Here is an 18,965-nt window from a genome sequence, read left to right on the forward strand (position 1 = left end):
TCAGAGACAGGGTCTCACTAAATTGCTGAGGCTGACCTCAAACGTATGATCCTCCGGCCTCATCCTCCCAAGTAGTGGCCTAGGCCACTGAGCCCAGCTCTAAAGTGGGTTACTTAACAACAAGTGTTAGAGCTACTGGAGAAAGAATTTCAGATTGAGTCTTCATGTTTTCATATTAAAATAAATTTTAAGGGAACAGACCATCAGAAAACAAAATGAAGGTCACAATCAGTAAGTGAAGAGGTCCAAAGTTCAACACATTCACATACAAACTGTAAAATGTCCATATCAAAAAAAAAAAAAAGAAAAAAGAAAAGAAAAGAAAGAAAAATTTCAAGAGGGAAGTCATTAAGAGAAAATTTCAACAAATACCATAAAAAGGTCACTGTTCACCCATTGGCCGTGTTGTTGTAACCAATGAAACAATGCTAAGAGCTGACAGGAGAAGGAGCTGGGCACTTTTCAAAGGATGCCCACACAGAAAAAGGTTATTCTCCTAATAATCAAGATGCCATGGCTTTTTCGTTTGGTTGGCCGGTTGTTTTTTGTCTGTGGCCCATTGAACAGGAAAAGCCTTTCAGAATTAAACGCAGCTCTCAGTATTATAGAGGATGTGTGAGATTTAGGTTGAGGATGTTCCTGCACCTTTCCAAAGTGCACTTTGTGATTTTTCCACGGGAGTTTTTAAAGCTTCATGCCCTTCTACCTAGCAACCTCCGCTGGGCTCCACGCTAAGGAAATAAACAGAAGTGCAATGTTGTGTTTACGTATAAAGGCATTCCTCGTAGCGTTAGTTAGAGAAGGAAATTTTGAAAGAAATCTTGATTCTAAAAATAAGGGAATAGCTCAAAGAGTCAAAGAGCAAACACAATAATTGCCAATATTGTAATACGATGTAACATTACATAAAATGTATTAATCACTGTAATCTTAGATCATCTGTTTAAAAACCCTTTCAAATACGTTTTGAAACACAGGATATTCTTGTAATCTAATGTGTGATCAAAGAGACAGGAGATCCAAATTCAATGACTTCAACGAGAAACCTAATCTTCAGATTGGAAGGAAATATGAAAATACTGAAGAGAGACTATCTCTGGATCGTAGGAGTGAAGCTGACTTTAATTTTCTTATTTATGCTTTTGCTTCCAAATCACCTACAGAACCAAGTCCAGTTTTGTAGTGAGAAGGTGCAAAATTCAAAAATTGACACCATTCATCTCCCAACCCTTGTTGAACACGGTGGTGACGACACACTGTAGAATCCTGCAAACAACTGGTTGGCCTTCCTCGATGCCTGGGGGACGGCTGATCCGCCCGGAGTGGGGGACACAGGAGGGGACTACCAGGGAAGCTGGCTGATGGAAGGCAACATACCATCTATGAGACGAATCCCAGAAGGTCTAGAGTGGATGGCAGACCATGAGTTTACATATCCACACACCCAGGTGCCCACTGATGGGACAAAGGTGAAGGCAAAGGCAAAGAAAACCTGGCAGAGTTGAAGCAGGCTGGGTTCTGGCTTCTGCCTTCTTCCTTTCCCACGCCATGGTTTCTCCTGAGGGGATTTCTCATAGCAGCAGCTGTTCACTCCCTCGCTCTCTTCCACGTTTACTGAGCACTTACTATTTACATATAATATATATGGACTCAGGAGTGAACAAACTAGTCCCTGTACCTATTCTAGTTGGGGACTTGGGCAATATCCGTTATTGCATAATGATCCTCTTAACTCTATCTATGATAGGTGCTGTGAAGAAGTAGTACAGGAGCTACAGGGTTACTTACCAGGGTATATCAGCTGGGATGATGTTTGGTTGCAACAGACACCTAATAAGATACAGAAATGTTTCTCTCCCAGGTAAAGGCAGCCTAGATGTAGGCAACCCGGGGCTGGTAGGGCAACTCTGGTGTCACAAGGCATCATTCTGTTCCATCATTCCAACATGTGGCTGTCATCTTCAAGGTTACTCTCTGGTCCCAAATGGCTGCTGAAGCTCCAGTCATCATGGTCACTTTGGTAGGCTAGGAAAAAAAGGGAAGCAGTGCCTCTTCCATTTAAGACAGTTTTCTTTTGCTCATATCTCGTTGGGTAAAAAAATAATAATATAATAAAATTTAACCTGTAAACGTTATAAACCCTTTAATGCTCACTGGGCATCCTAATGTGTCTGGTATTTATAAAACAACCCTACAAGGCAAGTTCTCATCAATTCTATTTAACATATGAGAAAAGTAAGCTCAATGGGTTAAAGAACTTGCTCAAAGGACACACGGTTGACAATACATCCGACTCCATGAAGCATTCTGCTGCCTCTGTCCAGCCACTAAAAAAATGAAGTGAAAAGATAGCTCCCCGGACCTGTCATTAGCTATATTTAAGGCTTATATTTCGTTGGCATGAAAAGAACATTTCCACCAGCCCTGGATGTTTCCTTGTGCCCTTTCTGATCAATCCCCACTCCTCAGAAGCAACCACGGTTCTGATGCTTATCATCAGAGTACTTTCGCCTCTTCTTGAACTTCATGTAAACGGAATCAGACATCTAGACCCTTGGGTACGTAGCTAATCCTTTTGCTTATTAAATACTTTTTAGATTTATCTATATTGTTATGTATATCCGTTCGACATTCTTTATCTCTATTATATTACTACTCCATTTTTGAATATGCCATAGTTTATCATTGTTCTGTTGATGGATATTGGGGAACGTTTCCAATCTGGTAATATTCTGGATGAAGATGTTGAGCTTTCTTGTCTAAGTCTCTGTCTCTGTTTTTTTTTTTTTTTCTCTCTCAGTGGAAATTCACCCACCTTTCTTTTGAGTATGTATCTAGGAGTGGAATTTCGGGGTCACAGGTGAGGTGTTTCCAAAACGGCCCCATCCCTTTCCATCCCACCAGCAAACTATTTCAGGTTGACGTGGCCACCTTCTGTACTTGCATTACTCCCTCCCACAAGCCTAACACATCTAATAAAGACATTTCCGAGTATTGACCGTTAAACCGACTCAAGTTAGGATAAGAAAATCTGAAATGAAATCTCCAGTCTGGAAATTTTCCTGCAAGACAAGAGCTGTGCTCCTCAGGATGTGTAGCATCATCTGACCGAGGCTTCTTGAGTTTTCCAGGACTGCAAAATGCTTATCAGCCTTGGCAGGGGTTTCAGTGGATGGAGCCAAGGGATCGCTTTCACTCTCTCTTTTCCTGTAGGTCAAGCCTCACGGTGATGCGGGGAGGGAGGGAGGGAGTATTAGAAATGTGCTCCGGTGTCCAGTTCATTCATAACAAGCATTTGTTACACACTGTGTGACCGTCACCTGGCCACCCGCAACGGGAAAGAAGAGGGTGTGGAAGATTCCATTCTCCTCCCCTGGGTCTCGAGTTGCTCACAACCTAGTTGGTTGGTACAAGATGGCAACTCTTCCTTTGCCTATCATGGTGGTGTTCTAGATTTTTCCTTTGCCTGTTTTGTGTTCTATTCTACCTGGGGAAAATAAACTCTGCTGGTAAGAATATGATTCAAATTTGCAAGCATTCTGCCACTCATGGGGAAAGATAGCTTGAGCGTGAAAAATCAACACAAAGGAAAGCAGAGTCATGAAGTGGGGAGAAGATTAATGCTGATGTCAAAGTTTAAGCACCTGGATCCAGCCATGTCTAAAGCACTAAACACTTCTAATTATGCAAGTTGATGGATGCCATTTGTTGCTTAACCTAGTTTGTACTGCATGCAAAAAAAAAAAAAAAAAAAAAGAGAGAATCTTGAATAATACTTAATAATACTCACCAGAAAGACCAACCTAAGTATATACCTATATGCCTCTAGGTAGTTATTTCTATGTAATATTCTTACCCATCTTCTTACCTACAAAATTCATACTTGGATAACTTCTGAACTTCAAAGCCTTTTCTGACCTATGCAAGTATAATGGCTCCCTTTCTCCTTTGCAGAGCTTTGCAAATGTCTCTATTAACAAACACACATATACCAATATCACAATTGCTGTCTCTCCCATCTGTGAGCTCCTTGAGGGGCAGATTTGTATAGGCCTCATTCTTGCAAGTCAACCACCAGCAGAGTCCAACACCGGAGGGAAACCGAGTTAAGCAAGGCCCCTCTGGTCTTTTGACTTAGGATCTCTCAAAACCATTTCTGGGAATTGTGGATCTTAAGCAGGGTACAGAACCACTGGTGTGCAAAACCATTGGACTTAAAAACTCAATTTTTGCAGAAATTGCTGTTTTAGAAAAAGGTAGAGAAGGAAATATGACTGCAGTTCTTAGAGTGATCTTGACAAAAGAAGAGGCTCTCAAATAAATACTTGTTAATAAATGAAAGTGAAGAACTTGGTTAGTCAAGATGGAGCAGGAGCCCCAGGTCAGAAGCTGCAGAGACCACTGAAAGCAAGTAGGGGTCATCTATTGGACACACGTGTGACTGTGCCCAGGAGCAACCGACCCCTTGTTTTAAATGTAACAATAATTGGACTATACTACACACCTTGATCTTGAACTTCACTTTGCTTTATTTGGCCTCTGAGAGGGCATGAGCGAGTGATCAGAGCTGATTTTTTCTAACTGCGTTGTCTCTGAAGACCCGAGCTGAGACAAGTTCCTTTCCTGCTCGGGAACCCCCTTGCTTTTTCGGTGAGCTAAAAGAAGAGACACCAACCCCCCTCCAGACTGGGCTTCTTCGCTTTGTAAAACTGTAGCAATAATGCCTGCCTCAATCCTGCAGCCCGGCTGGACAAGACGCTGAACAACCTAGGCCCCGGCTCCTCCCAGCTGCAAGACAGGCATCATTAGATCCCATTGTCTCCTAGTGCTTCGGGGACCAGCACGACTGTGCGCGAAAAGGCTTTGTAAACAAAAAAGAGAGCATTAAATGTTATTAATGTAGTAATAAGGTTTAGAGCGAAGAGCAGTAAGAGGAGGGAGGGAAAGGAAAGGGGGAGGGGCAGGAGCACAAGGAGGAAGAGGAGGGGGGCGCCGCGCCAGGGTTGAGTCCAGGGGACCTAATCACACACCTGGTGCCCTCTACAGCTCGGCCACCGCCTAGTCTCTGCTCCTCGGGCAATTAAGCACCTGGGAGCCCCTCCTGTCTGTAAAGCGGGGACAGTAATATCCGGTTGGCTGGTTACGGGAGGTTACACGAGGTGAAGGTGCGGGGCGCTCTGCAGGGTGCACAGTAACTGGCGCGGAGCAAACGGGAGTAATATTCCTATTAAGTGCCCTTGTGACAGTCGTAGGGGCCGGCGGGAGACAGGGAAACTCTCTGGTCACGGCGGAAGACCGTAAGGTCGTCAAAGGTCCTGTTTTCGGGGACACCTAGAGCCCCACCCCAGAGCGAGGGCCCGAGGCCCGGCGCTGGGAGCGAGCGGCGGGAGCCGCGGGCGGGTGCGCGCACGGAGAGCCCCCGCCCCCCCGGGAGGAGGAGGGGGCGCGGCCCGGGAGCGCGCGCGGCGCTCGGCCCCAGGCGCCGCCCGCGTCCCCGCCGAGGCGGCCGCTTCCCCGCGTCGAGGGCGTGGCGGCGGCTCCGGCTCTGCCCTCCGCCCGTCCCCGGCGTCTGTGCGCCCCCGGCCGCGCTGGTCGCCGCGTCCTGGTCCCCCGCAGCCCCGTCGGGCGGCCCCGGCCTCCGTCCTGCCTCCCGCAGCGGTGAGCGCGCAGGTGAGTGTCCCCTTCCCCGCGAGGCCGGCGCAGGGCCTCTCCCAGCAGGTGTGCAGCCCGGGCCCGGGCGCGGGGCCCCTAAAAATGAAAACAGCGGCCGTCGGAGGCGCCTGGGAGGGGTGGGCTCCCGTGAGCTGGGGCCCTCCCCCGAGGCGCTGCGGCCAGGACCCCAGTCCAGCCCTCTCGCGCCCAGGGTCTTCTCTGGCGGTGGGGGGGTGTTCCTGGTTGTCCCCGCCCCCCCCCACCATCAAGCTTTCTCCCTTCCACCTGCAGTTTTCTCCCACAAACTGACTTTTCGAAAAGCTGGCAGGCCCTCTCTTCCCCTAGAGGGAGGAGAGGTGCAGTTGGTAAACCCAGGCCAGAAGGTGGAAGCCCCCCTGTTCCTCCAGGGCCCCTTCCCCGCGGTGCGTGGATAACCGCTGAATGCATTTATTATACAAGAATGTGACTTCTTGCAACCTGTTACCTGCCCCATCCACTGCCTGCACAGGTAGAGCAATCAATAGTGACCTGTTCCAGGTCGCTTCGTTCCAGCTTTCGTGCAAAATCTGATCATCTCCTTTAGAGATTAGGATTCTAGAGTAGGGAGCAGTTCACAGTGTTTCAGAGACACTCTAGGATTAAAGTGATGTTTTGGTATAGGGCTCAAAGCCAAGAATACTCAATTTCCCTCATCGAAAGCTACCCAGTACAACACATTGTTTGAATTTTGCATGGAAGTCTGCATTTAATAGAAGTCTCTGATGTACTACTTAAAATACCTTAAGACTATCTCATTAGCTCTAGTTCAATATATTAAACTGTAAAAACATACTATGAAGACTCGGGGTCTAGATGTTTATGCATCGCACAAATTCATTCTTTTGTTGGAGAGTTTATGTAGTTTATTTTAGAAATGGGCTTTGGATGCAGGAAGACTGAAAAAAGCTGGGAAACTCAGAGTACCATTACCCATATCATCAGCTTTACATTTCATTTCATTGGCAAACGGTTTCCTTGGGTAGAGATTTCTGTGCTTTTATGGGAAATAGGATTTTTCCTGCTGTTGAAATGTAACACTTGTAAAGCTTTAAAACATGAACATTAGGGTAAGAAATGAGATTCTGTCTGATGTTATAGGAGTTGCTGGTCTAAAGGAAAACCAAACCTTGGTGAAGAGTAATGTGACTTAGAAATGTGTTCAGCTGAAGCTTGTGAAATAATGGCAGCCCGGGCAATCAGTGGTGTTTGTTTCTTGGGCCCCTGCCCTAGATACCATGGAAGGTAGAGGCTGGTCAGGGATTTCCACTTTGCTCCTGGAAGGTAGAGATTATATTGAGTAGAAGTAAATTATATACAGCAAAACAAATAACATGAGACTTTCATGACTGTACTTCAATTATTCTTTAAGGCCTGTTATTATATTCGCGACAGTTTATATTTGTTGTTTATTTCTGTTTTCTCTCTTATGCTAACAAATACTACTATTTCTGGTGCAGCAGGAACCTCAATTGTAACAGGACCAATGCAGCAAAAATAGCATAGGTCATAAACACACACAAAATATAAAAATCTAATTTTCATCTTTTTTTTTTCCTTTTGCAGTGCTGGGGATGGATACTCTCAAGTGATAGGAAAGTACTCTAATGCTGAGTTACATCCCCAGCCCATAATTTTCACTTGCTTTACTATTGCACCAATTTTTTTTTTTTTAATCTCAGCTACTGAAAATGGTAACATTTTACCTGTAAGCGGGAAATGAGAAGAATGAGAAGTTAGAGGCTTCAGGGTAGACATTCAGAACCTCCACATTGTCAGTCCTGAGTGGCCTTTTAAAAAATTTAAATTATAAATTCAAATGAGGTACACATTTGCTTCCAGGACTGTTGTAGCATTTTGAACATACCCAAAACATTAAAAAGTGCATCTGGCTAAGGTATTAAAATGTTCCCCAAATTGGAAGCATATTATTTTCAAAAAATTATTTGTTCAAAAGCCCCAAGGGGAATTTACCTTTTTCTTATCGGAGCAGAAAATGCAAGATCAACTCCGTGTGCGTGACATTTTGCTTTGATGGATTACTTTTGTCACAGGGCCTGTCATAGTGCAGCAGATGGTCCTGCTCCTTGGAGTTTTTCCACTCATTTGATGTTTCCATGAAGAAACAATTTGCCAGAAGCCAGCCCCAGCTACGGTTGCGCTGGAGATGATGCTAAACCCTGATTAGCTCGGACCTTTGCTTACCGAAGCAGGAGGATGTGGGTTTAGCATTTCTGCTGGGTGGGTCGAGATTTCCCTGAGTTAGTGAACCGAGGGAGAGCATGGTCTTGCAATAGAGTCGGGCAGAGTTGGCAGAAACTCCAGTAACAGCCTCAAAGAACCAATGGGCTTCTGCGGTTTTTTCTTTGTCCTAGTGAAACATAGTTTACCTTTTATACAAGCAGCTGAGTTACCTTAAATGACCTCCCTCCATATTACTGTCTTTTTCACATGTAATTTTCTGATGTTAGAAAATTATGTAATGGTTGACAATGTTGAAAAAACCCTCCTGGTTTGTCTTTAGCAAGAGAACCAAAATCTGAATGATAATGTCTCTGATATTGTATGCATTGTATGGTGACCTAAAATTCTGTGAGGCCCCTAAAAAGGCACTGTGGCCTTTTCCCTAGCTCTGTTTTTTAAATCTTCAAATGTTTTCATTCTGGAATCAGATTACTATCTCCAGTGGTAGTTTGGAGCTCACATTGTTGATAAGTCTGCTAGTAGACAGTTTTGTTGGTGATACAAACTTAGTTTTATTTTTGTTGCTTTATTTTTAATTTATTTTTCATGTTTGGAATTAGATCATTTGGAGATATGTGTTTTTCTTCTTTTTGTTTTTTTCATTATTTGAATATCAGTTCCACCAGTGGTTCTGATACTATTGGGGTCCTTTCAGCCCAACAGTGCATTAACTCAGATCATGCTTATGTTAATTAATTAGTGAGCACAGACTATATGCAAAGTATTATTCTGGATATGAACATGTATTCTCTCATTTAATTCTCCTTACTTAATTATTATTATCTCCTTAATTATTCTTACTGGGTGAGGATTACTATCTCCATTTTATAGTTGAAGAAATAAGCAAAAGAGTTCATCTAACATAGAGTACTTAAGGAGCCAGAATCCAATCCTAGGAAGGCTGATTATGGAGCCTGAATCTTTCTGGGGTGTACTTAAGGACTGCTCAGACTTGTCTTATAGTTACTGTGGCTTCTTAGTAGTCTGTCCTTTTTAAGTATGTTAGAATTTGTGAGTGAACAAAATGTAGCAATACTATAAATATTACTGAAATGTTTTGGTATAAATGCAAATAAATTAATAGTAATCTAAAAACTTTGAAGGGACAATGTTGGGATAACTGACAAAATTTGAATTATGAGCTGGGCGCAGTGGCTCACACCTGTAATCCCAGTGGCTTGGGAGGTTGAGGCAGAAGGATCACAAGTTCGAAGCCAACCTCAGCAAAATCAAGTTGCTAAGCAACTCAGTGAGACCCTGTCTCTAAATAAAATACAAAATAGGGCTGGGGATAAGGTTCAGTGGTTGAGTGCCCGTAAATTCAATCCCCAGTACTTTAAAAAAAAGAATGAATATGGATTGTTAATTAGATAGGATTATATTGATGTTTTTGATACTTTAGGTTATATAAGAGAATGATCTTGTTCTTATACATTGAAGTCACTTGGGAGGAAAAGGGTATATACTTCATCTTATTTTCAATGGTTCAGAGCATGTGTATAAAAATAGAGAAAAAGCTGGGCATGGTGGCATACACCTTTAATCCCAATAACTCAGGAGGCTAAGGTAGGAAGATCACAAATTCAAGACCAACATAAGCAACTTAGTGAAAACCTGTCTCAAAAATTAAAAGAACTGGGGATGTAGCTCAGTGGTAGAGTACCCTGGGTTCAATCTGTAATATATGACCAAAATACATGAAAAAAATTTTTTTAAAAGAGAGACAAAGAATGATAAGGCAAATGGGCAAAATTGGTAATTCTGGGTACAGGATATTCAGGAGTTCCTTGTACAGTTCTTATAACTTCTGTTTGAAGTTCGAAGCAAAAGAACCAAGTTAACTCAAAATTGAAGGTAGAAAACAGGAAATGAAGGTATATCATTCTAAGATTTGTGTGTGTGTTTTTATGTTAGGTGAAGAATTGTTTCCTGTGCTCTATTTCTTCTTTTTAAGGTTGGAGGAGGGAACTTGAAGCAAACAAAAAAGTCTTATCAAACATAGGCTGGGGGCTGGGGGGGCTCAGTGGTAGTGTGTGCTTAGCAGGCACACTCACTTTCTCAAAATCTCTCCATCCAGAACCCCCCCCCTCCAACTTATCACCGTCTTAAAAATCTAAACATGGTATTTTCTTTGCCTCTTCATAATGGGTTGGGAGAGGAGCAGATAAAAACAGTGTCACTGGAAGTTAAATTGGGTTGGTTTTGTCACTGCCATGGTGTGCTGATGGGACTGGTTTTGTGTGGAGCTCTGTAGCCCAGCTCACACCTGCCTGTCTGGCTTTGTCTCCCGCCACCCCCTCCACCCCATGCACCGCACCCACTTGAGAGCATGTGACCTGTGTGCGTGCTCATCTTTTTGTTTCCCTGGCTGCGCTCACGCATTGTTGGCGTGGCGCGGAACACACCCCGTTCTTTTCCTGCGGAAGCTCTGTTCAACCCGAAAGTCTCACCACAGCGTCCTCTGAGAGCCTGTCTCTAATCCCATGCAGAATTAAATTTCCCTTTGTCTGTGCTGACATGCCCGTGGGGTCGTCACGGGGCTCTCTGCTTCTACTGAGGAGTCCTTGTTAAGCCACGGTGGGCTGCAAACCATGCCAGGGCTGGGGATTCAAAGGCACTCACAGTCTGAAGGCAGGGGTGATTTGCAAATAAATGATCATAATATAGAGCAGAGACGTGAGGGACTCTACGTGACATCTTGGCCTTAAAGATGATAAGGAAACCACAGTGTGATAGCGTTTCCCACCACCTTCCTGGGGCCCCCTGAGACTAGAGATTTCTGGCGCCATAATCTAATTAAAGGAATAAGTGCAAAACAATTGTAGGACCTGCGAGCTTCCCAGATAGATATCTGTTCAGTGGAAAGCCAAACATACAAGCCTAGAACTCAGGAGAAGGGCCTGAGTCTGGGCACAACATTTGGAAGTTTCCAGTGCGTAGAGCCAAGAGGGGCCGAGGAGCAGCTCAGAGTCTCTTGCAACTTTTTCTACCCTGTTCACCCCGTGCCCTGGTGGGGCAAGCAGGATTCTGCCCTTGCTTCTCCCACAGCCTTGGTCCTGTCTATGACCACTGCATGATCCTGACTCTCCAACGTGAAAATATGGAATATTTGGGAGAAAGGAGCTCAGAGGAGGTGTGACAAACACGGAAAGCGGAAATGGGAAATATCCTCTCCTACATGGGAAGCCCATAGAGAAGGGTCTCAATGAGAATCAGAGAACACATCAGCTGAAGAGGAGACTTGGGGCCAGAGAATCATACAGCAGCAATGAGCCCTTGGAACAAGGGCAGGGCCTTGCCTGCACATGCCCGAGAGAGGGGGTCGGTCAAGGAGAAGAGCACCAATGGGTGTGGCATAATGGAAGGAAATGGGCAGGAAAGCCTTCGTTCATTTGGGGAAAAAGAGGCATGGTGCTGCCCTTCCTGGCTCAAGAGTCAGGTGAAATGAGAGACAGCGCCGGGGCAGTCCGCGGACCACAGGGAAACTCGGCTGAGAAGGCTGGTGGGTGAACCTCCCTCGTGGACAGACCACCCGGGAAGACGAGGAGGAGCAGGGGGAGTGGGCGGGGCCCGAGCAGGTCAGGTGTGAAGGGCGGAGGAGGGGCCAGTGCCGCAGTGTGGACAGCGGTGGGTGAGGAGTGGACAGGGAGGGCAGCCAGGTCGTGTGCGGCAGACACAAGCTGAGACCTGAAATCCTCGTCCTCTTAGAACTTGCTGCTGTCCGTAATGAGGACAGTGGGAGCTAAAAGATAGTGATGCCCAACCGCACGGAACTGGGGCGCGACAGGTGGCAGGGAGTGAAGAAAGCGAATAGGGACAGCTCTTTCCAGGAAGTTGGTAGGAAAGGCGAAGGGCAGACGGGTAGAAGGGGGGGAGAGAGTCCGGAGGTGGGGATGTTGAGCACCTGTGTCTGCTGAGGAGGAGGAGGAGGAGGATGAGGAGGAGGAAGACTTGAACAGACAGGTCAGGGGACGGGGTGCTGTAGGAGGACCCCTGAGGATGACTGGCTCCCAGGAAGGGACATTCTTGCTTGGGCCGGGGCTCCATGAGGATAAGAACCATGTCCCATTCATCGAGTGTCCCCCAGTACCAAGCAGCAGAGAATGAGTGACGATTTTATGTTTTAGAATTAGTCTTGATTAATATCAGAATAATGGGGGGAAACACCCCTATTTTATCCTATGATGATCATTCTGCAAATAAAAGAGAAAAATCTCAGGAGCTGTTGAGGTGGCCTTAGCCATGATCACTTAGTGTTCCTGTGCCTCAGGCACTCATTCTTAAGTGGTGTGTTGATCTTGGAATACGGGGTGTTGGGGGGACCTATGTAACACACACGGACAGCACAAACAGCTTCTGCTCTGGTGTGTAACAGAGGGACCCTGTCGGCTCCAGGTCTTTAACTTAAATTCGTGATGTTTAATAAAAGTTCAGAAAAAGGACGTCTTTTCGATTGTCTTTTATGTTAAACTTTGCCACCGTAAATATTTCCAAGACATATTTACAGAGACTGACTTCCTAGAGGACTTTTGGTTCTGAGTAACTGAGGTCTTGAGAGAATACCTCAAAAAACAACCCCGTTGAGGCGAAGCAGCGCATCAGACCGTACTTCAGGGCACAGATGGCGAGCGGCTCTGCGTGGGTTTGATTCTGCTGTGCCTCTTTCAATGTTTTAGAGCTAAAATACAAAACAAATATGTGCAGGCAGTGCTCGTTCACATTTTTTTTCTTCCCGCTGCTTGTCAGCCAGGGAACATGTTGGTATGATCCTCCTTCTCCCAATGTCATGGGAAAACTCGTTTTTTTCGAGATCCTCATTGCCCTGTGAAACATGCTAAGCAAATCAAACCAGTACACATAGAATTCACCTGTGAGGGCTGGCACACGTTGGTTTGAAGACTGATGGCTCTTTCCCGGGTAGAATGGCTACACCTGATGAACTGCTGTCTTGAGACCAGTTGATTGGAACCTTACATGGCACTCAGTTTTACCTCGGTGTTTTCTTCTTTTTACCTGTAGGTGCCCTATTGATATCCTAAGAACTTGAAAAACGGAAAAGACCTGCTTTTAGGGGATGATGCTAAGGGACACTATGAAATCTTGGAATGACAGCCAATCAGACCTCTGCAGCAGTGACCAGGAAGAGGAGGAAGAGATGGTCTTTGGTGAAAATGAAGATGACTTGGAAGAGATGATGGATCTAAGTGACCTGCCTACCTCACTTTTTGCTTGCAGTGTCCACGAAGCCGTGTTTGAAGTCCAGGAGCAGAAGGTAGGCAGCATCCTACCCACCCTGAACTTCTGGCCTGGAGAACATGGGTTTGGGGGAAGCACATGTTATTGATGTGAGACAAATTCAGTACAGAAAGCATGTCAGGCCTTAGGCCTTCGTGTTGTATTATAGAGGAGTACAGTTTGCACCAGATAGATAGGAAATATTTAAAAACCAGTCCTTTCCCCCAAATATTGTGAGAAGCATTAGCTCTTGTGGACTTCAAATAAGTCTTATTCAATATACTCATTTGTTTATTCTTTCTTTTTTGGAGACTGTAATTAAGGAAAAGCTCAAGATTTTCATCTTGTCTTCCTATTCCAGGGGAGTACTCACAAAAAAAGGAATTCTACTTTTTCCTGGGGCTAGTTACATACAGCCAATTAGAACTACTTAGGATTTCCTTGTAGCATCATTGTTAAACATTTTTTTTTTTGTTATTACTTTTGACAACTCATATGGGGAAAAATGATTTTTTTTTTTTTTTTGCGGGGGAGTACTGGGGATTGAACTCAGGGACATTGAGCCACATCCCCATACTTATTTTTTGATGTTTTATTTAGAGACAGGATCTCATTGAGTTGCTTAGGGCCTTGCCATTTCTGAGGCTGGCTTTGAACTTGTGATCCTCCTGCCTCAGCCTCCTGAGCGCTGGGATTACAGGTGTGTACCACCACGCCTGTACTCAGTTTGTTTCTTTAAAGGGTACTCTCCTTTAGTTCATTTATTATTTACCTAGAAAGAGGTTATATGTGGGAGTGTGTGTGTATTTTTCCATCATAACCTCAAAAGCCCATAGATTTTTTTTTTTAAATCTTTTGTACTGGGGATTACACTCAGAGGTGCTTTACCACTGAGCCACAGCCCCACCCCACCCCCCCTTTTTTTTTATTGAGATAGGGTGTCTCTAATTTACTGAGACTGGCCTCAAACTTAGGATCCTCCTGCCTCACCCTCAAGTTGCTGGGATTACAGGTGTGCACCATAACACCTCACTAAATAAGCCGTAGGTCTTAATCCCACAGAAGTAATGGATTTCTGCCGCTGTTCTGCATTTCCCGTGTTCTGACCTTCTTCAGAAAAATACCTCATTGCCCCTTCTTTCTGTCTATGCACTCAAACTGCTTTCTTCCTGGAGTGGAACCAGTCAGTTTAACTCAGTCCACACCTGAGCACGTACAGTGCATGAGGCACTGTGCCGCTTGCTTCGTGGATAGAGCATGAACACACAGCTTCCACGTCCCAGGGATGGCCATCCTTGGTGATGTAAGGTGGAATGCTAGCACTCTGGGAAGCGCTCTCCAAGGAGACAGGATCACACCAGGTGAAATCCAAGATCTCCAGACATCAGTGAGGAGCTATGGGCGTCGATTTTAGCTGGAAAAGAAGGGAATTGGGGCCAGAGGGAACAGAATGAGCAAGAGAGCTGTGTCAGGAGGTTGGGCCACGCTAGAAAGCAGAAGGCCATCCTTTGTGGTTGGCAGAAGTTGGGCTGGTGGTGCCATCGACCGAGTGTGGGTCAGTGCAGGAGCTTGCCTTCCCACGGGTGTGTTCCCTGCAGGCTCCCAGCAGAGGACCAAGCTATGCGGGAAGGTCAGCTGACAGTGGAGGTGGAGTGATAGGAGGAGACAGGTTTTCCATGTAAACCTGCCTACAGATGACACCCCTCCCTGTGGTGGAGCGCTGTCATGAATTTTGTGTCTTTGGGGGTCATTTTAATTTATAAATGCTATTTCCTTTTTTTTTTTTTTTGTACCAGGATTGAACCCAGGGGCACTTAGCCACCAAGCCACAGCCCCAGCCTTTTTGGTAGAGACCAGGTCTCACTGAGTTGCTGAGGGCCTCACTAAATTGCTGAGACTGGGTTTGAACTCATGATCATCGTCCTGCCTCAGCCTCCCAGCCGCTGGGATTAGAGGCGTGCCTGGGTTCAGTCACAATTTGGAAATTTTGAAATTGTCTTTCCTAGTTTTCTCATCTTTTTAAGAGCTCTAAAATTTTTATATTATAAACAAGTAAATCTTGCTGATTGATGTGAGAAACCACATGTATCATCTCCAGCCCTTCATGTCACTCTGAGGGTGATTGAAAATAGTCCCCCAAATGGCTCCCGTGAATGTGTGCTGTGCAGACCTTCTTCCTTGTCACCGCCCCTAAGCAGCGCTCTGTGACAACTATTTACATAGCATTTGCATTGTGTTAGGAATTTTAAGTAATCTAGAGAGGATTCAAAGTAGATGGGGGGCTGTGGCTTATATGCAAATACTTCCCTGTTTCACAAGAGGAACTTGAACTTGCAAAAACTCTGGTATCTGAGAAGTTCTTCAAACCAGTTTATCCCAAATTTATACTCACAAGAATTCTTGCAAGAAACCTCACAATCTTTTTTTTTAATATTTATTTTTTAGTTTTAGGTGGACACAATATCTTTATTTTTTTTATTGGTTGTTCAAAACCTTACAAAGCTCTTGACATATCATATTTCAAACATTAGTTTCAAGTGAGTTATGAACTCCCATTTTTACCCCAAATACAGATTGCAGAATCACATTGGTTACACATTCACATTTTTACATAGTGCCAAACTAGTGACTGTTGTATTCTGCTACCTTTCCTATCCTCTACTATCCCCCTCCCCCCATCTTCTCTTTCTATCCCATCTACTGTAATTCATTTCTCTCCTTGTTTTTTCTTCCAATTCCCCTCACAACCTCTTTTATATAGTTTTTTATAACAATGAGGGTCTCTTTCCATTTCCATGCAATTCCCCTTTTCTCTCTCTTTCCCTCCCATCTCGTGCCTCTGTTTAATGTCAATCTTTTCTTCCTGCTCTTCCTCCCTGCTCTATTCTTAGTTGCTCTCATTATATCAAAGAAGACATTTGGTATTTGTTTTTTAGGGATTGGCTAGCTTCACTAAGCATAATCTGCTCTAGTGCCATCCATTTCCCTGCAAATTCCATGATTTTGTCATTTTTAGTGCTGCGTAATACTCCATGGTGTATAAATGCCACATTTTTTAATCCATTCATTCATTGAAGGGCATCTGGGTTGGTTCCACAGTCTAGCTATTGTGAATTGTGCTGCTGTGAACATCGATGTGGCAGTATCCCTGTAGTACGCTCTTTTAAGGTCTTCAGGGAATAGACCAAGAAGGGCAATAACTGGGTCAAGTGATGGTTCCATTCCTAGCTTTCCCAGGAATCTCCATACTGCTTTCCAAATTGGCCGAACCAATTTGCAGTCCCACCAGCAATGTACAAGAGTACCCTTTTCCCCACATCCTCGCCAGCACTTGTTATTGTTTGACTTCATAATGGCTGCCAATCTTACTGGAGTGAGATGGTGTCTTAGGGTAGTTTTGATTTGCATTTCTCTGACTGCTAGAGATGGTGAGCATTTTTTCATGTATTTGTTGATTGATACAATATCTTTATTTTATTTTTATGTGGTACTGAGGATGGAACCCAGTGCCTCATGCATGCTAGAAGAGCGCTCTACCTCTGAGCCCCAGCCCAGGAAACCTCACAATCTTAAGCCTGTTTCAACCTTTTCTAACCACAACCTAAGGAGTTTTAACTTGCCAAAGGGGTGAGTCCTTGTTGGTTTTCATTTTTTTAAATAACCTGGGGGTTGTATCTAACCCAAATTCATACCAAAAATCATCTCAGAAGTAGTTTTAGTAGCAGCAGCAACTCAGCAGACTTCACCTTGTAGATAATTCCTAGTCAAGGTGACTCTTAGACAATCATTTTATCAGTAATGTCTGAAATTGTAAAATACACACACACACACACACACGCACGCACGCACACAGATCATCAATTAGACATAAAATGTGGGCAAAATCAAATGGTTACAATATCAGTGTCCTATTTGGCTTTATTTTTCTCCTGGAATCACCAGTGTTTTGTCTACAGTGCTGGAGATTTAACCCAGGGCCTCACACCTGCTGCTCAAGGGCTCTACCCTGAGCTACATCCCCAGCCCTTTTTATGATTTTAAGGCAGAGTCTCACTAAGTGGCTGAGGCTGGCCTGGAACTTGGGCTCCTCCTGCCTCAGCCTCCCCAGCAGCTGGGACTACAGGTGCGTGCCACCAGGCCCAGCTCTGGAATCACCTGTTTATGCAGGTGATCCACACATGTGCAGAACTCAGGAGTGGACACTTCTGATGGATTTCAGACAAATCCATCCTGATTGCAATTAAACAATTTATCTTTAAAAGAACTTTTTTCCTGACTTGAAAAGATTTTTTTGTCTTTATGGCCATCTTATCGTTGAAACCAGCTTTCACATCCTTCCAAATGGCACTAGACCAAATAACACGGGTGCCATCACCATATAAAGGTAAATTTGCTGAATTTGAGCTCTGTTTTCATCATTGTTTCTTAAAAACAGAATGCACGTGAGGGGAGAACTATTAACCCAAAGAAAATAAATCGAGCGAATCAGCAGGTCCGTCAGGACGGCTGCGGGTTAGTGCTTCATTTTTCTTGGGTTTGGGTTTTTCCCAGCGTGATGGCATTTCTTCTTTGTTGTGTTTTTCCCTTTCGTAAAAGAAGGGAAAATTGGACTTGCTTCTGATTGGAGCATGACGAGTTTTCAGAATGTAATATAAGTTCTTACAAGGTGAGCCTTAGGTCTGGGTGTCTGCGTGGGTTCAGTAAACGGTACTGGAAGAGAGTCTCTGTGGATAAAGAATGACTTCCACTGACCTGCTCTCCACAGGCCATTTTATTTGAGTGTTTTCCTCATTTTAATGGGGTATCTCAAGACATCTCTGCTGGATCAGGGACACTAGCATCTGGTTGAGCTCCCAGGGCAGAGTAACACCTGTGTTTGTGGGATGGATGGACTCTGTGCCCTGGCTGTCGGTGATTAACGATGCCGTGCTGTGACCAAGAGACAGAATCAGGAGCAGAGGGAGGTTACGTCGTAAATTGGAGACTTAATCTGAAATTTATAATCTCAGATACAGTGACCAAATTCTTTTGGGGTCTGTGTAGTCACGTGCACTATTTAAATTGTTCTATATAAAGAAGAATAGAAAAATAAGAAAACCAAGTGGCATTTGGAAGTTAGTCAAACGAGCGGATTCTCTGGTCTTCAGACTAAAATCAGTTATCGGGTGTCCAGCACCGAGTTCCACCCAGAAGTAAAATTGTTTGAGAAAAGTGATTTGTTGAAGGGGCAACTCAAGGGAGAATGTTCCTGTTACAGTGAAATGAAATGTGTTTTTTAACAGCCTGAAACATCAAAAGGTTTCAATAAATGAATGTTTGATTGAATCTATTGTACTTTTCTAGCCAAAAGCTCAATAGATTTAGTCAGCTTCAAGGCTACATTAAATATTGGAGAATCACGGACGTTGAAAGGTAAAGAAATCCTGGTCAAGGATATCCAGTGGGCTCATGATCATGGCTTGTTTTAGCACTCCTTTTTCACTTGCACACTGAGAACTATGAAACCTCAATATGATCTCCTTGGTGTCTGTAGGGAATGGGTTCCCGGATCCCCATGGATCCCAAACTCTGTGGGTGTTCTTACCTGAAAGGCAGAGCCTGCGCACATCCTCCTGAGTACTTAAAGTCACCTCCAGATTCCTGATGATGACTTATCAATGCAAGGCTGTGTAAGTAGTTGTTACGCTGTATCGTGGAGGGAATAATGAAGATGTTTGTAGATGTTTTTATAAACACAACTGTCATAGACCTAACTATATTTTTAGTCTATGGTTGGTTGATTCTGCGGATGCAGAACC

At 44.4% G+C, this 18,965-nt stretch overlaps 1 protein-coding gene and 3 long non-coding RNA genes across 4 annotated transcripts in view; 2 read left to right on the forward strand and 2 right to left on the reverse strand.

The window, feature by feature from the left end:
* On the reverse strand, window positions 1–5,473 carry LOC120890899 (uncharacterized). The gene is made up of 3 exons (XR_005735370.2): window positions 5,031–5,473; window positions 1,789–4,861; window positions 1–731 (listed from the first exon to the last, which is right to left on the reverse strand). It is a non-coding gene; the product is annotated as an uncharacterized LOC120890899 (long non-coding RNA).
* Window positions 5,471–18,965, forward strand: part of Rcan3 (RCAN family member 3) — a 26,459-nt gene continuing 12,964 nt past the window's right edge. The window contains exons 1-2 of the mRNA XM_078025610.1: window positions 5,471–5,670; window positions 12,952–13,204. Of these exons, the coding sequence (XP_077881736.1) occupies window positions 13,007–13,204 (198 nt within the window). The 5' untranslated portion in view covers window positions 5,471–5,670; window positions 12,952–13,006. The remainder of the gene's footprint in view (window positions 5,671–12,951; window positions 13,205–18,965) is intronic.
* On the reverse strand, window positions 6,541–8,035 carry LOC120890900 (uncharacterized). The gene is made up of 3 exons (XR_005735371.2): window positions 7,663–8,035; window positions 7,395–7,478; window positions 6,541–6,965 (listed from the first exon to the last, which is right to left on the reverse strand). It is a non-coding gene; the product is annotated as an uncharacterized LOC120890900 (long non-coding RNA).
* The window catches only part of LOC120890670 (uncharacterized), an 8,530-nt gene continuing 6,365 nt past the window's right edge, over window positions 16,801–18,965 (forward strand). The window contains exon 1 of the long non-coding RNA XR_005735031.2: window positions 16,801–18,836. This is a non-coding gene — a long non-coding RNA (uncharacterized LOC120890670). The remainder of the gene's footprint in view (window positions 18,837–18,965) is intronic.

The sequence above is a fragment of the Ictidomys tridecemlineatus genome, chromosome 11 (assembly GCF_052094955.1).
Source record: "Ictidomys tridecemlineatus isolate mIctTri1 chromosome 11, mIctTri1.hap1, whole genome shotgun sequence".
Lineage (NCBI taxonomy): Eukaryota > Metazoa > Chordata > Mammalia > Rodentia > Sciuridae > Ictidomys > Ictidomys tridecemlineatus.